Source organism: Nyctereutes procyonoides, unplaced genomic scaffold (genome assembly GCF_905146905.1).
Source record: "Nyctereutes procyonoides isolate TBG_1078 unplaced genomic scaffold, NYPRO_anot_genome, whole genome shotgun sequence".
In the NCBI taxonomy this organism is placed as follows: Eukaryota; Metazoa; Chordata; class Mammalia; order Carnivora; family Canidae; genus Nyctereutes; species Nyctereutes procyonoides.
Window position 1 is genome coordinate 39,827,018 of NW_026575047.1, and position 18,932 is coordinate 39,845,949.

The 18,932-nt window shown below is 45.8% G+C and overlaps 1 protein-coding gene across 2 annotated transcripts in view; it reads right to left on the reverse strand.

Moving 5' to 3' along the window:
- The window catches only part of ABHD2 (abhydrolase domain containing 2, acylglycerol lipase), a 103,866-nt gene that overhangs the window by 19,766 nt on the left and 65,168 nt on the right, over nt 1-18,932 (reverse strand). For both annotated transcript variants that reach the window (XM_055326284.1, XM_055326283.1), the window contains exon 6: nt 6,822-7,005. In XM_055326284.1, coding sequence (XP_055182259.1) covers nt 6,822-7,005 — 184 coding nt within the window. The remainder of the gene's footprint in view (nt 1-6,821; nt 7,006-18,932) is intronic.

Sequence of the window (18,932 nt, forward strand, 5' to 3'; positions counted from 1 at the left end):
CTGGACACTGAATGAATCTCTTCACTTGGCCAAAGAGCAGAACCTCCATGTTCCTGATTTGTCTCTAGACATCTACATCCTCCAGAAGAGAGAGGAGACAGCAGGAAGTGATCCCTGGGCTGAGCCACTAAGAGGGTCTGGCTGAGGACACAGGAGAGACATGTGGAACCCAGGAGAACCCAGCCAGGTCATAATTACAGGCAGGGGACGGCTTTGAATTCTCCAGGAAGGCCGGTTTCATCTACTTCAGGAAGGCTCAGGATGACTCTGAGAAGGCTGATGCCTCCTGAGAATTGCAAAGACTTCAGAAAGTGATTCTGTCATTGAGGATGCAAATTAGGGGAAGAGAGTATCCCCCAAACCAGCAGGGGAAATATACGGACTTTTATTTTTAATTTTTTAATTTTTTAATTTTTATTTTTTTTAAGATTTTATTTATTTATTCATGAGAGGCACAGAGAGAGAGAGAGAGAGAGAGAGAGAGAGAAGCAGAGACAGGCAGAGGAAGAAGCAGGCTCCATGCACGGAGCCTGATGTGGGACTCAATCCCGGGACTCCAGGACCACACCCTGGGCCGAAGGCAGGCGCCCAACCATTGAGCCACCCAGGGATCTCCCTATATACGGACTTTTAAAGAACGCTATCCCTCCATCTGTCTACCTATCTATTATCAAAACAAATAAATGTCTTTATGTCTGATCAATGTAACATTAAATAATAAGATACTATCTGTACTGGTTTCCCAGCTACCTGGTGAGCGATTTCCTTTGGAATACTTACAAGAGTTTTAAAGAGTTTTAAACAAGAGTTGTGGAAGGAGATGGATTTTTTTTTTAATTTTAAAGATTTATTTGAAAGAGAGAGAGAGAAAGAGAGAGCATGAGCAGGGGGAGGGGCAGAGGGAGAAGGAGCATCTCAAGCAGACTCCTTGGTGAGCATGGAGCCCCATGCCAGGCTTGATCTCACAACCCTGAGATCAGGACCTGAGCTGAAACCAAAAGCTGGACACTTAACTGTTGGAGCCACTCAGGTGCCCCAGGATATGGATTTTTAAATCACATAGATGAGGGTCCAAACGAAATGGGCACCTACAGTCATATGCAGGGCAACCTACTAGGGTAAGGAAGAGCCGAGCTGACTGCTTTATGCCGCTGGAGGGCTTCTCAGAGAAAGCTCAACTTCCCAACTTCTTCTTTGCACAATGAGTGGACCAAGCATTGACTAAAAGGAACTGAAGTCAGAAGAGAATGAGCTGGGGAAAGAGGGCACCTAACACCCAAAGGAATTCAAATCTCCTGACTCACATAAATAAGATCTCAGAGTGCTGAGAGGCTGTGAGAGTGATCAAAGTGCTTTTCTGGGGTCTTCGAGAAGACAGTGGGAGAAAGGTTCTGTGAGACTGGGAGCCCATGGCTCTAACAGGCCAGAAAGGGACAAGAAGACAGGTGTGCTGCAAATTAAGGCAGGTGATGAATTTACAGGGTGTGGATGTAGGCAATATTAAAACATACCTTAAAAGTAATATGCTAATGAAACTGCAAAATCACAGTACCTTTTCCCAGAATGCTACCACACCAATGTAAGAAAATTGTTCTTATTTGGGGAGGGGAGTTTCTCTTCCAGACTTTGCCCGTCTTTAATCTTTAAAAAAATTTTTTTTCAAAGATAAGTATTTTATTTATTTATTTATTTTTTAAGATTTATTTATTTATGATAGAGAAAGAGAGGCAGAGACACAGGCAGAGGGAGAAGCAGGCTCCATGCCAGGAGCCTGATGTGGGACTCGATCCCGGGACTCCAGGATTGCACCCTGGGCCGAAGGCAGGCGCCAAACCGCTGAGCCACCCAGGGATCCCCTTTTTTAAAAAAATTTTAATCATGGTGGTAAAAAACTCATAAGATTTACCTTAACCATTTTTAAGTATACAGTTCAGTAGTGTTAAGTCTATTCACACTGTTGTGTAATAGATCCCCAGAACTTTTCTATCGTGCGAATATGAAAGTCTATACTCATTGAAGTAGGACTTCCCATTTCCCCTATCCTACTATCATAATTTTACATAGTTGCCTTCCTCACTACGTTTTTTCCCCTCATTTTATTATTTTATTATCATTATTTTTAAGTAGGTTCCATGCCTAGCGTGGAGCCCAACACGGGGCTTGAACTCGCAACCCTGAGATTGAGACCTGAGCTGAGCTCAAGAGTCAGACACCTAACCAACTGAACCATCCAGGCCCCGCCCCCACTACTTTTAATATATATATTCTGTAATGTTATAGATTTTCTTGATTTTTTTTAAAAAATAGAATCTTCCTTGTTTGCCACTGTAATTTGTAGGTCATAATTTACAATTCTCTCTCATGCTGGACAGGTGCTGGTTACCTCTAGCTTGGCCCTACAAGAGTCATACTGTAGTGGCGGCAAAGCCAAGACCACCCTTGAACAGTGTGGCTTCTGGGAGGAGGGATGGTGGAGCCTCTGGACCTGAGAGACCCAAGTGAGAGGGCTCCAGGCTGGCCGCTGGTTCCGGGGCAGGGCTGATCTGCAGAGAGGTCAGCTTGAGAGTGCAGGCAAAAGAAAACCATCTCTGAACCCCTCTATGCACTGGGGAGTGGGCCCGGAGTCCTTCATTCCAGCCTTGCTAGGCTTTGCAGGGAGGATGGGGCATGAAGCTCAAAGGTAGGGATGGCCACCCACTAACTGCTCTCTGCCTGGTCAGAATGTTTTCCCTTAGGATGTACTTTTATAGGAATGTGATTACTAAGTGAAAGGGGCTGTCCCCCTCATTTTTCTGATAGAAAAAAATTAGCAATAAAAAGTAAACAGAAATCCCCAAGATACTAAGGGCAAGCCATTTGGTCAGCTTCACAACCCACTGGTGGAGAAGCCAAGCTGTTTCCTAGGTTGGAGTTCTGCCCACAGAGTTTTGTCTAAACTCAGCAGATTTTCCCCTTTTGCTTGGCTCTGATACAAAACTACTGATCGTTAAAACTGTCATACAGCTCTTGCACTATAAACACAGACTTGATGAAGGGACAACTCTATAGAAGGACTTTATGAATGACAGCCCTCGCTCTTGCCATAAATGCATCCACAGTCTGGAGGTTGCCCATTCAAAGCAAAAGAGAGAATACATACACCATTTGCCAGAAAGTGGTGCTTACACACCCATTCAGCTAGGGGCAGGACTACACTTAGGGAGATCTGCTAACTCTCTATTGTCCTCCAAGGGGCCCCTGACCCTCGCCTGGGCCCTGTACCACTGTCCTCTCTACCCTCACCTGCTGCCCAAATCCCTCTCCATTGGCTTTCACTTGACTTATGATTTCCTTGCACCATATGCCTAGTGGTAATATTTTATTTTAAGATAGATAGATAGATAGAGATTGATTGAGAGATTGAGGGGGAGGGGCAGAAGGAAAGGGAGAAAGAGAGAATTCCAAGCAGACTCCAGGCTGAGTGCATAGCCCAGTGTGGGGTGTGACCCCATGACCCTGAGCTCATGACCTGAAATCAAACGTCAGACATTCAACCAACTCAGCCACCCAGATGCCCTACCTGGCATGGTGTGTAATCTATTAGTGATATTTACTTGTTGGTTTGCTGCTTTGCAAACATCATAAGTGCTGTGATGTCCTCATACACAGACTATGTCTCATACCCAAACTGCAATGAAATACTGGTATTTTGATCATAGTACGATTGGCAGATCTGCAATGCAAGATTGTTGAGGGCTTCCTTAGGAATGAAGAATTGATTTTACCTGAAACCAGTCCAGAAAAGCTTCCCTTCCCTTTTCTTTAGGCCCCATGAGGGGCCTGTCTTGTTTGGAGGCTGTGTCCTCATTACCTAGAAGGGTGTCTAGCTGAATGAACCAAATGAATCAAGGGATGAATTAACCTGCAGGTAACCTGCTGGTACCACTTCTTTTCCCTCTCACACTCCTGGCTCGTCACTACTCATTGGATGAATTTATAATCACGAGTCTTCATAAGTAAACTTCAAATGATTAAAGAATTAGACTGAGTCTGACCATACACATTTCCAGGACTAGTTAGTAGCTCTCTGTATGGAGGGAACGATGCTAAGTTCATAAGCAGCAGGTACTTTTCGGGTACCTGTGTGCCCCTTTGAGCGGTTCAGCACAGCATAAATGTGAGCTTCTCTAGGAGCAGCTGGGCTTTGCTAACTACGGCAAGCGGGTGCTGGCTTCTGGACCTTGGGTGGGCTCTGGCTAGAGGGATGGTGCACTATCAGGGTGAGAAGCCAGCAGGAGGGGATGGGTCACTGACAAGCGGTTCTCAGGACTCAACTAGGGGAGATTTACCGGTGGAATGGACTCCTGTGTGGCCCCTGCAGAGGCAGCCGGGCCCTCCCTGCTCCACCTCGGCGTAAAGGAAACATGGCTGCCATCGTCCCAGTGCTGAGAAGGCTCATTGCCCTCAAGCCTTGGCAGAAACAAAAGGTGACACTTGTTTAAAGTAAGGCACTGTCCTTCGGTGAGTAGATCTCATTAGGATGCTGAGGGCACCCGAGCCCCAGGCAGCACCTGCACACACAGGGTGATGGGGTCTCCTTGACCAGGCACCACTTCGGTGTGTGGGGCCACAGGATCTGAGCCCTGGCATTATTCTCTGTGCTCCATGGGACAAAGCTGCCTCTTTCTCTCCTCAGTGGACGGGGTTGATGTGACAGTACGTGATTAGAGTCTGAAGAGCTCTGAGGTCACAAAGAGGGGTGGTATACACAGTGCCTCACAGATTCTAGAGTCCCTGTTTCCTAAGTTTGCACAGATTTCCGGCAAACACCTTCATTCACCCAATGCAAGGATCACTTGCTTTTGCCAACAGCAGGTGGCGCTCACGCAGCAAAATGAAATGCAGATGCTGTCACTTAAGATTTTGTGCTTTGGGGGGAAAAAAATGAAAACAAACTTGTCCTGCATCCTCCTACTTATCAAATGCTGTGCTCTCTGAACACAAAGTGTGTGCTCACAGTAATTTTGCAGGTGATAGCAGGCTTGTTGAAAACTGTACCATTTGTCAGGTGAGAGCAGGCAGGTAGGTAGGCCCTTTCCTATCCCAGTGACTAGGCAGGATGGGACTTCGGTTAACTCCAGCTCCATAATGGCTATGAATTGGGAATTGGGTATTTCTAGGCAAGCCAAAATAAAGGGATGTGTCCTTTCATCTGGCTCTCCAGAGCACAGAGGAGGACTGAAGGGGAGGATTCCCAGCAGGAGCATTAGGGGATCAACCTCATCCTGTGACAACAGAGCTGGAGGGGCCCACTCAGGTCCCTAGGCCCAATGACTGCTAAATGTGGCTATGTATCATTAGTTACTTGTGAAATGTGTCCAAATGCAGAGTCCTGGCTCTATACCCCAGATCCTTGAGTCCAAATCAACAAGACTGGGACCCAAGAAACTGAATTTATTTCTATGATCCCCCAAGTGACTCTTAAGTGAAACAGTACTTCACCGGACTGGTCTCTATGACCCAGTGGCCTAACCTACACTTCTTGACTCACAGTGACTGACAGTAATTACCAGTTCCGGACCATACACGCCTGTCCTGCATACGTGTGTATGCCTCTGTCCCTCACAATGGTGCTGTGAGGTAGGTATTATGTAGTATTACTGCTGTCCCCATTGTGCAGGTGAGGAAAATGAGAACCCAGGCCTCGGCCCTAGAACTCAGGAACGGTTCCTTCGGGGATGTGTTTCACGTCTTCTTTCGGGCACGTTTAAATCCTCCTTTTGGGCCAACTTTATGCCTTGTGGGCAGAGCCTGAATTCTGGGCCTGCATTTGCCCTTTGGATATGCTGGCTTCAAATTCCAGTAATACATATTTGGAAATAACAGGCAGCCTCTATCCCTTAGAAAATGCTGCAAAAGGTTGAAACTATACTATGAGAGATAGAGGCAAGGCCAAAAGGCAGGAATCATTTATTAACTATAAGGACTGTTGGGCATTAGGTTGGATCAATAAGGGAGACTTTTTAAAACTTTCTTGTGCAATTCTGGATTTCTTCAAGAGATCTTTAATAACTGGTCACATTCATTTGAAATACAAAAGACATTGTGAAGAGGGAGTAAGGGAAAAATGTGAATGCATTTCAAGAGTCTGGAGAAGGTAGTGTGTGAATGAGTGTGTGTGTGCGCGCGCGCGCGCACACGCGCACATGTGTGGTGACCCTCAAGAGATCTGGGATCAAACATCTCCAGGGGAGTCAGAGCAGATGAAAATGCCCTCCTAAGGGCTCATCCTGCAGGGCTCTGTTGGCAGGACATTAGGGGCGAGATAAACCTTTACCAGCCAGGTCGTTTCCCTTGTGGTGATGTCTGGGATGTCGATAGGAGATGGACACTGTGAGGGCACAGATTACGTGGTTTCTACAGATCCCTTCCCCATGCCATCTGAGGGTCAACTCTCCTGTAGGCAGGAGGGATCTGGGATCATAAGGCCGAGGTCTCAGATTCTGGCTTGCCAGTCTCTTGTGTTCTTCCAATAAACTCTCGGTTCTACAAAACTCTTAGAGCATTAACAGACTAAGTCACCTCACAGAGACTCTGTAGGGTAACCACAGCTATTATGGGGAAAGCCCTTATTCAGTTACAGATCTGATCACCAAATACAGCTGTAGATCGGGCTTAAGGAGTCTGGTAAGACAACTCCAGTGTATGATATGAAAGCAAAAACCACATGCTTCTGCTCAGTCTGGTCTTCACAGATATGTACTGGTGTCCTGGGGCATCCACACACACAAGTGCTGACCAAAGGAGGGGACAGGTGGGAGCATGCAGTGGACATCACTCACCTCAGTGCACTGTACCCCTGGCACACGCTGACACAGCACAGGACCTTATCTTGGTTTGCCTGAGTCTCTCCCAAGTATTTACACACGATGTTACCACCTAGGCTGAAGCCCACGACGACCAGCTGGGTCTGGGGATATGTCTTCTTGATGTAGTTTACCATTGCTCCAAACTCCCAGGTGCAGCCTGTGGGCAGAGAGGTGAGGCCAATCACTGTGGGTGCAACAAAATGACTGAGCTGCAGAGAGCTGGAAGGTTCCTGACTGAGTGCCAAGATGCTGACAGACAGGTGTGTGTGTGTGTGTGTGTAGGAGAGAGAGAAAGAGAGAGAGAGAGAGATAGAGAGAGGGAGGGAGAGAAAGGGGCATATATACACACACTTTGGCGACCTGGAGAAAAGTTTCCAGATGTTCCTCAGGACAAGAGGAGAACCAGCCTTTTGTGGTGCCCATGATGCCACTCATCATGGGCAGATGTGCAATGCTCCCTGAAGGGGGCTTGTGGAAAAGCCTGTCTAGAAGCTCATGGAAATCAAAATAGATATTCAGAGTATGTGTGAGCATGTCTGTTCACAAAAGCAACAGCGAGACCCTTTGGGATTAGCTTCTTTGGCTGCAAAACAGGATGCTATACTCCTGTGTATGATGACTCATGGTGTTAAGAAAAGTACCAAGTGAATGTTATTTACAGGATCTTGTCAGCGTGGGGGAAGGAAGGAAGGACAAACTTCAGTCTGGAGGGACGGCCAGGACTCTCTACGGGATTAGAATATTAAGCTCTTGATGACGTAAGGACAGAGTGCCAAGAGAGGCAGGCTCACTGAGAAGCACACAGAGGAGACCCCTGCGCGGAGAGGGCCTGGTTTGTCCAAGAGAGATGATCTCAGTTGGTCCCACGTGGAAGCCCGCAAAGCCGTGTTCTGTTCTCCGTGGCTTTGCTAAGAGGAGGAGGTTAGCGCCGCGCATGGGTGAAGGGGTCTGTCACACCCTTCTAAGACCCAACCCCAGGCTCCTCAGGGAGCCAACTTAAAATAAAGCCCAACAGGGAGTCAGGGACATTGGCAAGACACATGCACGTGACAGGCCAGCATGAGGAGACTCTGGATTTACAGTCGAAACAGGCCGCTGACCTAGGCAGCGGTTCAGAGGTTTTGCCATTCCTCGCGGGGGTTGACCGGCTGCTTCTCACACCGGCAAGGCACGGGAGATGCTGCCTTTGGAGCCTGGGGCAAGCGCCTTGTATAGCTTCCTTTCATAGAGGGATGCGGCCCCTGCCAGACCAGCACAACCCCAGGCAGAGGGGTTCTCAGACTACAGGGGGTATAGGATCACTTGGAGAGGCTGTGAGACAGGGGCAGCCCTGGGCCTCACCCCCAGACCAGCTGTCTGGAGACTCAGTAAGAGGGGGGCCAGGCCCAGGAACCTGCATTAACATTTTTTTTTGAATAGGTAAAACCTGCATATGGCACAAAATTCAAAAAACATTAGAGATGTGGTAACAGGTAATTTCTTATATTCTTTTAAAAAATGTCAGTGGTAGCATACAGATTATTTAATACCTTGTTTTCTTTGTTTTTATTTTTTATTTATTTTTTTTAAAATAGCTTTTAATTTTTTAATTTATTTATTTACGAGTCATACAGAGAGAGAGAGAGAGGCAGAGACACAGGCAGAGGGAGAAGCAGGCTCCATGCACCGGGAGCCTGACGTGGGATTCGATCCCGGGTCTCCAGGATCGCGCCCTGGGCCAAAGGCAGGCGCCAAACCGCTGCGCCACCCAGGGATCCCTGTTTTTCTTATTTTAACAGTATGTCTTGGAAACCACTATGTAACAATACACAGAAATCTGCCCTATTCGTTTTTTTTTTTAAGTCATATCTACCCTCAATGGGAGCTCGAACTCACAACCCTCAGATCAAGAGTCCCACTCCAACCAACTGAGTCAGCCAGGTACCCCCACTCTATTCTTTTTTATTTTTATTTTTATTTGATGAGGCATAATGTAATAGGAAAGTGCATGATGAGTTTATACATGCTTACACCCATATAAACATTGCCCAAACCATTTAAACTATTGTTTAAATTATTTTAAACAAGTAATTATAGCTTAACACTTGACAAGGCCAATCTAGGCTTCTAGATTTTTCTCCCAAAGCAGTGTTCTTCGATCCAACTGCATCGATCTGACAGCACATTAAATCACCTGGGGATCTTGAAAAACAGTAACACTAATGCCTAGGCTGTCCACAGGCAGTCCTCCCAGGCCTGGGAGGTCCTTTACAGGGTCTCCAGGTGCCTCCAAAGTACAATCAGGGCCCAGGACCACTCATGTGAGGAGAAAGGACCTCTCCAGCTCCGACAAATACAGGAAAGTGGTTTCTGAAGCATACTCTTGCTCTGTCTCTGGGCCATCCCTTTACAGACTTCCTGTCCCCTTCAGTAAGCAGCCTTCACATGTGGAGGCACTGCTCTACCTTTTGGAAGCTTCCAAAGTGGGTTGTTGGCCTAGTAGCAGCTTTCTGAATATATCCTCAAAGCCAGGTTTCACTGGGTGTTATTCTGTATGTTGGTAAATTGAACACCAATAAAAAATTAATTTATTAAAAAAAAAAAGCCAGGTTTCTACAGTAGGGGTGAGTCCCCACTCTACACCACCAGGCACCTTTTCCAGGTCCACCAAATGCCCAATCTTTAAAGCCTTGAATACAGACAGGTGCTTTCTGGTACTCTTTCTTGTAAAGAGTGAACCAGAAAAGTAGCATCAAGGTTAGATCACTGTATGTTTTAAGCACTAGCAGTGGCCAGTGGTTCTCAAAGTATGGTCCCTGGGCCTGCTGCATCAGCACTGCAGAGCTGTTCAAATGCATGTTCTCATGTTGCACCCCATCTCCTGAATCAGGAACTCTAAGGCTGGGGCCTAAGCAAAGGGTTCAAACACAGATGGCTGGGCCCTACCTCCAGAATTTCTGATTTAGGAGATCTGGTCTGGGTGGGCTAACAATTTGCCTTTCTAACAGGTTCCCAGGCAATGATGTTGTTGCTGGTACAGGGACCACACTTTGAGAACCATTGTCCTAGTTGACAAAAAAAGTGGAGGATATCTTTGATTTTGTTTCTTTTGTCTTTCAAATAGGCAGTTCAAAAAGTTGCTTCATGTCACTCAGACTTAAATGCAAGTTTAAAAGATGATTAGGAATCATTTTCCATTGTCCTTGCTAGAAAAGGTCACCAATGCCCCAGATCAGAAGGGGGTGTGGGTATTTGGCCCACTGGCCTGTCCACTGATGTAGGGAGTGTACGCTGGCACAGCCTTCAGAAGGCAACGTGGTAGCATCTATTAGTGCTGGTCTAAGTACAAATGGCCTAGCAATTCCACTTCTGGGGGCTTTATACTGCAGGTGTGCAAAGAGGTATGCACGTAAGTGCAAAGATATGTGAGCAAGAATGTTCACTGCAGCATTGCTGGTCACAGTAAAGGAGTAGAAATTCCCATCAGCAGAAGCCCAGTGAAGTCGCTATGAAAAACAATGAAGTTGAGACCAACCTGCTGAAATGGAGTGCCTCTGACCACCTCATGGATCAGGGTGGGAGACGCCACCATCTCGAGTGTGTGCCTGGGCTTGAAAGGGCTTATAGCACAATCTATCTGACTGAATATTCACTGAAAAGCCACAGCAGATACTGACTTCCTGGAGAGGAGAATTGGGGATTGAGGGTGGGAGGGAGACACATCTTGACTCATGATATATAGACTTTTGCACCGCTGGAATAGTTTTACTATGTACATACACTAGTTTTTCTTTTTAAAAGATTTTACTTATTTATTCATGAGACACACACAGAGAAAGAGAGAGAGAGAGAGAGAGGCAGAGACACAGGCAGAGGGAGAAGCAGGCTCCCTGCAAGGGGCCTGATGCGGGACTCAATCCCAGAACCTCGGGATCAGGACCTGAGTCAAAGGCAGACGCTCAACTGCTGAGCCACCCAGGTGCCCCGGTTTTTCAACAAAAATCCAGCTAGTTAAAAAAAACAATGAAAATAAAGAATAAAAAACAATATGTTTAAATCCCTTTAGACCAGTTTAACCTAGGTTTCAGACACTCAGCACATCCCTCACACTGGAGCAGAGGTTTGTGCTGCTTGCAATGGGAACATCATTTGCCTGCATAAGAAATGGGACTTATTTTAAATTGTTACTAAAATCTTTACTTTTCCACCATTTTCTTGGGGTTCTACCTAATTTCGTTTATCCCTTGACTATCTACAACCCTATGTTTTGTTCTAATATGAAGGAACCTCTATTAGGTGGTATACTCTTTATGGCAAAGATGCTCCTGGTCTTGTTTCTCACTGTATCCGTGGGGCCAGCCACTGGGTGGCCACTCAAGCCAGTATGACCTAAATGAATGGATGAAAGCCAGCGTGCACTGTGCCCCAGGCCCTGTCCTGGGAACACCAACACAGCAGAGGAAGTAGATCCGAAGGGATGAAGTGACTTGCCTGACCTCACAAAGTGAGCCAACGGGAGCGCTGGACTTTGGACCTACATCTAACCCCAAATCCCAAGTCCTTTGCCTCATAGCACAAACCCACACAAGTAACAGTACTGCAAGGATTTATTTTTTCATTATTAAAAGTCTTTGTTTTTTCATCATCTGATTCCTTTTAGACTTGTCTTTTTTTTAATAGTATTTTTAAAAGTTTTTTAAAAAAGTTTTACTTATTTATGCAATCTCTACACCCAATGTGGGGCTCGAACTCACGACCCCGAGATCAAGAGTCACATGCTCCACTGACTGAGCCAGCCAGGCACCCCAGGACCTGTCTATCTTTATTTGGCTTTGAGACTATTTGAGACCTAGAGCAGATGTTCAGATGTCACTGTGGCAGTTACAAAACTCAGATTTGCTACACTACCGAGGAGCAATTACAGCTAATCGCATAGGCACCTGGGGAGCCTCAATTTAATTAAATCCAAATACACCTGATCTGGATAAAGGGCCAGCCCCGCCTACTGCTGGACAAGCTGTTGGTTGTTGTGTGAAGAGCTGCCATCTCTCCCAGGCAAGGGCACATGTTCTCAGCTCTAGGATATGTCTTCTACTAGGTGCTGGGTCCTTCTGGGATTTCCACCTGATGACAGTTTACCAAATGCCCTCAGTGACTGAGAGCTGCTCCCTGAACTGTTCTACTAAAAGCTACAGGGACCTGTTCTTTCATACTAGAAGGATTTTAATGAGGCTCTGTGTGTTTAATCCTTATGGGATTAGCACCGGTAATAAGATTTGGGTATCTAATCTTGCTGCAGCTTTTAAAGGCAAGATGAAACATAAGACACTAACCTGGCTTTGGAGAGGTGAATACCACAGGGCCATCTTGGAAAGGGAACCTGCTGAGAACAGGAAAGAGCTTTTCTTCAACCTCACACCCCTAAAGAAAGACAAGGCTAAGGCTACCCGAAAACTACTTTCACAAAAGCCATTTCCGAGAGGCACTAACGTGACTAACTAGGCTCAAATATGGGGATGCAGAAACTTGGTGCTCCTTTTGGATGGAGACTGAGTCATCTCCACATTCCCCATGCCAGGCCTGGGCTAGAACGTGGTGGGTGTGCCACACATTAGCTGTGTAAAGAGGTTTGAATCATGTAGCACGAAAGCACACACCACTGGCCAGCGTGACTGTGATGACTGTATTGGAGACAGGAAAGGCGTACCTAAATATCTTTCCCCCTGACAGTAATCCAAGAGAATGATCTGGACTGGCTAACAACATGGCTCCTGGCAGGCATCTGGGGGCCATCAGCCCCTGTCGTTTCTCAGAGCTGTGATAGCCACTGCACAGCTGTGTCACTCAAGAGGAAAACAGCTACAGAAATAAAATGAGAGCCCCCTTTGTGCAGCAGATGAGCTGGTCTTGTCCTTATCTCTGAAACAGATTTTTACAAAGGAAAGCTTTTAGCTTTGTTTGCCCAGGTACCAAATACCTAAACCTGCCTTCTTTGGGCTGAAAGGTAAGCATCCAGGTCTGATCCCAGAAGCCAGAACTGTCATTGCTTCTCCACAATTCTACTCTGCATATTTACTGCCCTCATCACATTCCCTAATGCTGGCCGCTTGGCACCATCTTGATATGCAGTGACTCCCAGCATGTGATCTCACCAGATGGTTTACCAAGATGCTTGAGCTTCTGCAAATTCACCACCTTCACAGTCATGTTCTCTCTCTCTCCACCCATCTCCTCCTTCCTCCTATCTTCCCACCGTGTCCTCCTGCCATTGTAACACTCAACTGTTGTACAGGCCATGCGACTCGTGGTTGTCAATCTGGAATCATGAATACAATTCAAATTGAGTCTGCATCAATCAAAATGCTACAAGAATCTTATAGAAACATCTATGTTCATGACCTAACCAAAGATCTTCAGGTAGATTGAGCAGTAAAAACAAAACAGAAGTTCCTTAAAAATCACTGTTTGTACCCCCTTATGGCAAAATGTCTTGGATCCTGGGTGATCTCTACAGCATGCCAAGCAGGGTGGTCTTACATTCTAGTTTGGGAGATTCCTGGAGTTTGTCATTCTGATGCAGTCATTACTAAGGGCCTCTTTCACACTCAAAAGTAATCCTGTTGGGATGCTAAATTATGCGGTCTCCCCAGGTACAAGCTCTCCCACCCTTCTAAGACTGAAATGCCACCTTCTAAGCAAGGCAAGGCAAAGTTTTCTGGCTTTCCCTTGTGGTTCCAAAAGATAGTTTAAAAAACAAAATTTTCCAGTATTAAACTCAGTTGGACATTATAGAACTTCTCTATGCAACAGAAGACAGTGCTGGGATCCCAGACACCTCCTCTCTGATGCCAGATATTCAAATGTTTTGAAAGAAGGGAAGGGCCCACTTCTGTGTGTAAATTCACAAGGGAGGCAATTTAAATCTTTTGGGACAGCATTCAATGCCACAATACCCCCAGCTCGGTGTTTGGTCAGAGATGACTACTAAGTTCTCAGGAGGCCTGTGATCCTAAGGACTTGGTCACCTTGTGGGGGCCAATTCCAGGCTGTTTTTATTCCTTTCATCTGATATAGAACTGACTTTATTTTGTTTTTAATTTTTTAATATATTTATGATAGTCACAGAGAGAGAGAGAGGCAGAGACACAGGCAGAGGGAGAAGCAGGCTCCATGCACTGGGAGCCCGATGTGAGACTCGATCCCGGGTCTCCAGGATCGCGCCCTGGGCCAAAGGCAGGTGTCAAACCGCTGTGCCACCCAGGGATCCCTAGAACTGACTTTAAAAATCTTCAATTTTCTCTCTTATAGTCAAGATCAGACTCATGGTCTCTTTGTCACTTGGCTCAATTTCAAGAAAAACAGAGGTCAGAACAACCACAGCTGCGTGATTCTGGTTTTCAGTTCTTTCCTTGGGTGATGGACTTGATGCCACTGTACTTTGCTCTGAACATGAATCCTGGAAGACTGGGAGAAGGCATTGAGCCAAAGACACAAAGATGAAACAAAATGCTTCCTTAATTTACTGGTCTCCTGTGTCACCACTTGACAAAACTACTTATATTCCAAACAGTGTCTGCATTAAAAAATCAATTCAGTCAATAAAGAGGAAGCCATCATGTCCACTGCTACAGTGATTCAATTAAAGATTAGGCTTTTTAGAATAAACATACTTCAAAAAAAAATCTTCAAGACTCCTATATCTTCTATCATTTTTAAGTGTTATTTATTGACTCCTCCATGACAAGGTTGGGTACTTGGTCTGATCCAGTACAGTACCCAAGCTCAATAAGAAATTTAAAAGACTTATACATTTCACTCTTGTGGGTTCCACTTGTCATCCTAACAGTTTCACATTTTATTTATGGTCAGATCAGTTAATGTCATTCAATTTAATTTAATTCATTTAATCTGTCACAAAAGAAATATTTAATATTTTCTAGCTTAAAAATATATGAACTATAGAGGCACTTCAATTGGTTAAGTGTCCGACTCTTAATTTTGGCTTAGGTCATGATCTCAGGGTCATGAGATCGAGCCCAGCCTTGGGCTTTGTGCTAGGCGTGGAACCTATTTAAGATTCTCTCTCTCTCCCTCTTCTTCTGTTCCGTAACCCCTACCCCTCACTACTGCTTGCACTCTCTCTCTCTCTCAAAAAAAAAAAAAAATATATATATATATATATATGAATTACACTGCAGCAAGTGGAGAGGAATTTTTTTAAGAATGAAAAGAATTTTTAGAAGGCTAAAATACAGCAAAAATAGCAGGTACTACAATAAAAATGACTTGCCCACATGACTGTGAGAGCTGACTGTGCCCTCAGAAGCCAGTAGTGTTGAGCTGGAGGTGTGTGACCCCAGCCCTGGGGCCCAGCACACTGCGCAGGGCCAGTTCTGCAGGCCGTGAAGTCAGAAAGAACAGACTGTATCCTTTGAGGTCACCACCAGGGCCAGGCTGTCTCTGTACAGTCATAACTTATAGCACACTCAAGACAGGATTCTCTGCTTAGCAAGCACAGCTTCTCAATGAATCCTTGCAAAAGTTCACATGCAGTTAACTGCATGAGGCTGAGGCAGAGGTGAGATCATTTGGCTGCTCAAGTCACCTTTCACCTGTTCTCCCTAGGTTGGTTCTCAGAAAACAAGAGTGGAAAACATAAAGACAAAAGTCACTGCCATTTACTGCCAATTGTTGGACTCCATGCTACACACTTTTGTTTATATTAATACTAACTTTCTCGACAACGTTGGTGAACTAGGTGTTCAAACCCCCATCTGTTGGACTCGAAAACCTAGGCTCTTTCCTTATGCAGGCATTTCCTGAGCATCTCTCTCTAAGTGACATACCACCTGTAGGAGATGAACGTGAAAAATCACATACAAAATTGAAAACCAAGATCTGGTCCCTGTCCTTGAAAAAGACAATGTCTGGTCAACGTTCTTTTTAGACAGACTCAGCCAAGAAGCTCAGACTGATTCTGACTGTGCCAGGGGGAGCAGCTCCTTACTAGCCTGGTAGCTTCAGAATGGCAGGCACTCTGCATGCTTCCTGTTTTCGCCACATGGGGGGTGCTGCCCCCACAAATGTCTCTGGGATGCTCGAAGAGCACCAGACCCATTGTTGTGGCTCTGAGAAGCTCCTGGATGCACTTTTGCCTTAAACCTAAAATGTGTCTGGGTGGGAACAATCTCCTTGCTCGTGAAATGTATGGGCAGGATGCAGTCTCTCACACAGAGAAGGGATGTAGGCCATTGTTCAAAAGCATGAGCTTCAGGGCTAGACTGTCTGGGTTGGAAATCTGGACCACTCACTCATCAGCCTTGTGGAGCAAGTTATGCAACCTCACTGGGCCTCAGGTTCCTGGTCTGTTGAAGGGAGGATGTCTCATTTAATACATCCTATCAAGTACTCAGCACAGTGTCTGCCACACAACAAATGCTATGTAAGTGATACTATTAATGTAAACAGTAATAATGATCACCGCCACCACATTGGGGAAAAGTCTTTTTTTTATGCTTAGCCATCTCCCTGCTCCTGTGTAGTCCTCAGGAACAATATCCTGCATAGGAAGCATGCACCACCACAGAGCTGGTGCTAACTGGGGTTGAGAACCATACGATCCGAATGCTGGTTCTGTCACATACTAGTTGGGTGACTCCAGGCAAGCCTGTGGCATGAGGACACTAGCACCTACCTTTGGATGTCAGTGAGGATCGGGCTAAGTAGTGTATGCACATGCTTGGTGCGCCCTGGCATTCGTCAGTGTGAAATAAATGGGAACTGCTGTCATGCAGGATTTTCCTTAATGACTTCATCCTTCAAAGGCAGCATGAAGGACTCTTAAGTCACAAGAATGCGTAAGTACCCATTTAGGAAATTCTTCTGTTTGAGAGAGATCTGTTTTTAACAATTTCTAATCACACCAGCAAAGATGTCCAATGGCAAGGGATTGGTGCCTATGCGGTCTGGAACAGTTAGTCTAAGTGGGGCAAGGTCTTTTACAATGTTCTCAGATCTAAGGTAGGTGTGTAACAGGAAAAGAAGAATGGAAGGCTTCTTGTTCACACCCTGTTTAGTTTTCCTCTGGTCAAGATCAGTCTCAAAAGGCCCAAAAGGGGTATTCACGGTGACTTGATGGCCTGCCATCTGCTCAAGAGCAGTGCAGCTTGCACAAGGGAAGGCTCTCGTGTTTGAGATGTGGTTTGCCAAGATCACCTTACAAACGATCATTTCACACCTCTCACCTCAGTCCTCAGTCAGGCCTGGAAGAGTGAGCATTTTCTAGAGGATGAGCAGGATTCGGGGCATGGGGAGCCACACCAGGGAGCACGAAGACTGCTGGCTCCCATGGAATAGAGTCGGGGAGACATGGGATTAGAGAATGATTAAGGGGTGAGGGCAGGGGACAAAGACTCTCCGAGAAGGTAACATCTTAGCTGAGACCCAAACGACAAGATGCAGTTAAGTGAAGACCAGAGAAGGGCTGTCCATACAGAGCTCAGGCCAGTGCCTGGTGTTGGCATACACTCTGCAGTATGTCCTGGGAACCAGAGCCCCCTCAATGTCTCATCCGGTCCTCCCTCATGGACGAGGCTGACTTGGTTGAGGGATCTATGAAAAGTGCAGGGAAGGAGATTTAAAAAAGGCTTAAGATGGCTCTGCTTTCTTTTTCCTTTTCTATTGAAAAGTAGAGGAAGGGAAGAAAGAGGGAGGGACAGTAACACTAAAAAAATAAGTAAGAGGCTCAAGAAACCTACCATCCAACAGCAACGTATGGAACTGATTTTGATCCTGAACCAAGTAATTACAAAAGAAAAAAACAAAGAAGTCAGCTGGAGAAACAGAACTGCTATTAAGGAATGCTGGTGTCTTAGGTGTGATGGTGGTGTTGTGCTTATGTTATTTTATGAGTTTAACTGTGTCCACCACAAATTCATCTGTTGAAGTCCTAGCCCCGTTGACTCAGAATATAACTGTATTTGGAGAAAGGGGCTTTAAAGAAATAATTAAGTTGAAACAGGGTCAGTTGGGTTGAGCCCTAATTCAGCCTGACTGGTGTCTTTATAAGAGGAGACCAGGACACAGATAGAGACAGACACACACACATGGGTATATAAGACAAGGAGGAGATGGCCACCTACAAGCCCAGGAGGGAAGCTCAGAGAAAACCAAGCCTGCCCACACCTTGACCTTGAACTCCCAGCCTCCAGTGCTGTGACAAGACAAACGTCTGTAGTTTAGGCCACCCAGACGGTGGTATTTTGTTAGAGCTCCTAGCAAATTAAAACAGTTTACAAAAAGTCCGCATCGCTTAGCATCCCACACTAAAATAGTCGCAGATGGAAGGAAGGGCTCTCTAGGACGAGCTCCAAAATAATCTCTGAAAAGGAAGGAAAGGGCAGGAAGGGTGTTATGGATGAAATGAGACTGGCCATAAGTGGAGTAACCGTTGATGCTGAGTGGTGCGCACACAGGGGTTTGTTTGGGCTCATTTTACTGTTCTCCCCACTTTTATATTTTGAACATTTTCTCTAACAGAAAGGTTTTTTTAAAAACTGCAGGGGAAACATATCTTCTGGAAAATAGAAGATCTGCCTTTCTGGACAAATACAGGAATACAGCAAACTATAGGAATTCTCTTCTAAAATTCTGATGGAACAAACAGTAACAACAATAAATGAAAGGAAGCAGTTAACTGACTGCAAACCTGTGGGGCTGAGCTCTCCCTAGAAGGGCTGACTTGGCCCAGTGGGTTCTCCTCGTTGGGAGTCAGCTCACCAGCCTAGACATACCATGCTCTTAAGAGGCAGCTGTGCATGCCGACCACCCCCAGAGCCCACTCCCTTCTGTTTATGAGCTCCAACCCCTGGGACCCTGAGGACCCAGTTCAAATACTGTTCCCAGAACAATCCTACCACAATACCACTGCTTGCCTACGGAGACATGCTGGTTTCCCTTCGCTGCCACCTCACCCACCCCACTGTGGTGTGATTATTTACTGAAGGAACATATTTATCTGGGCCACAGAGAGCATGGCTCATCCCTCGCTCAGATCTGCAAGTATCTGGATAAGAATAAACCGAACATATAGTGAACAGCTACTAT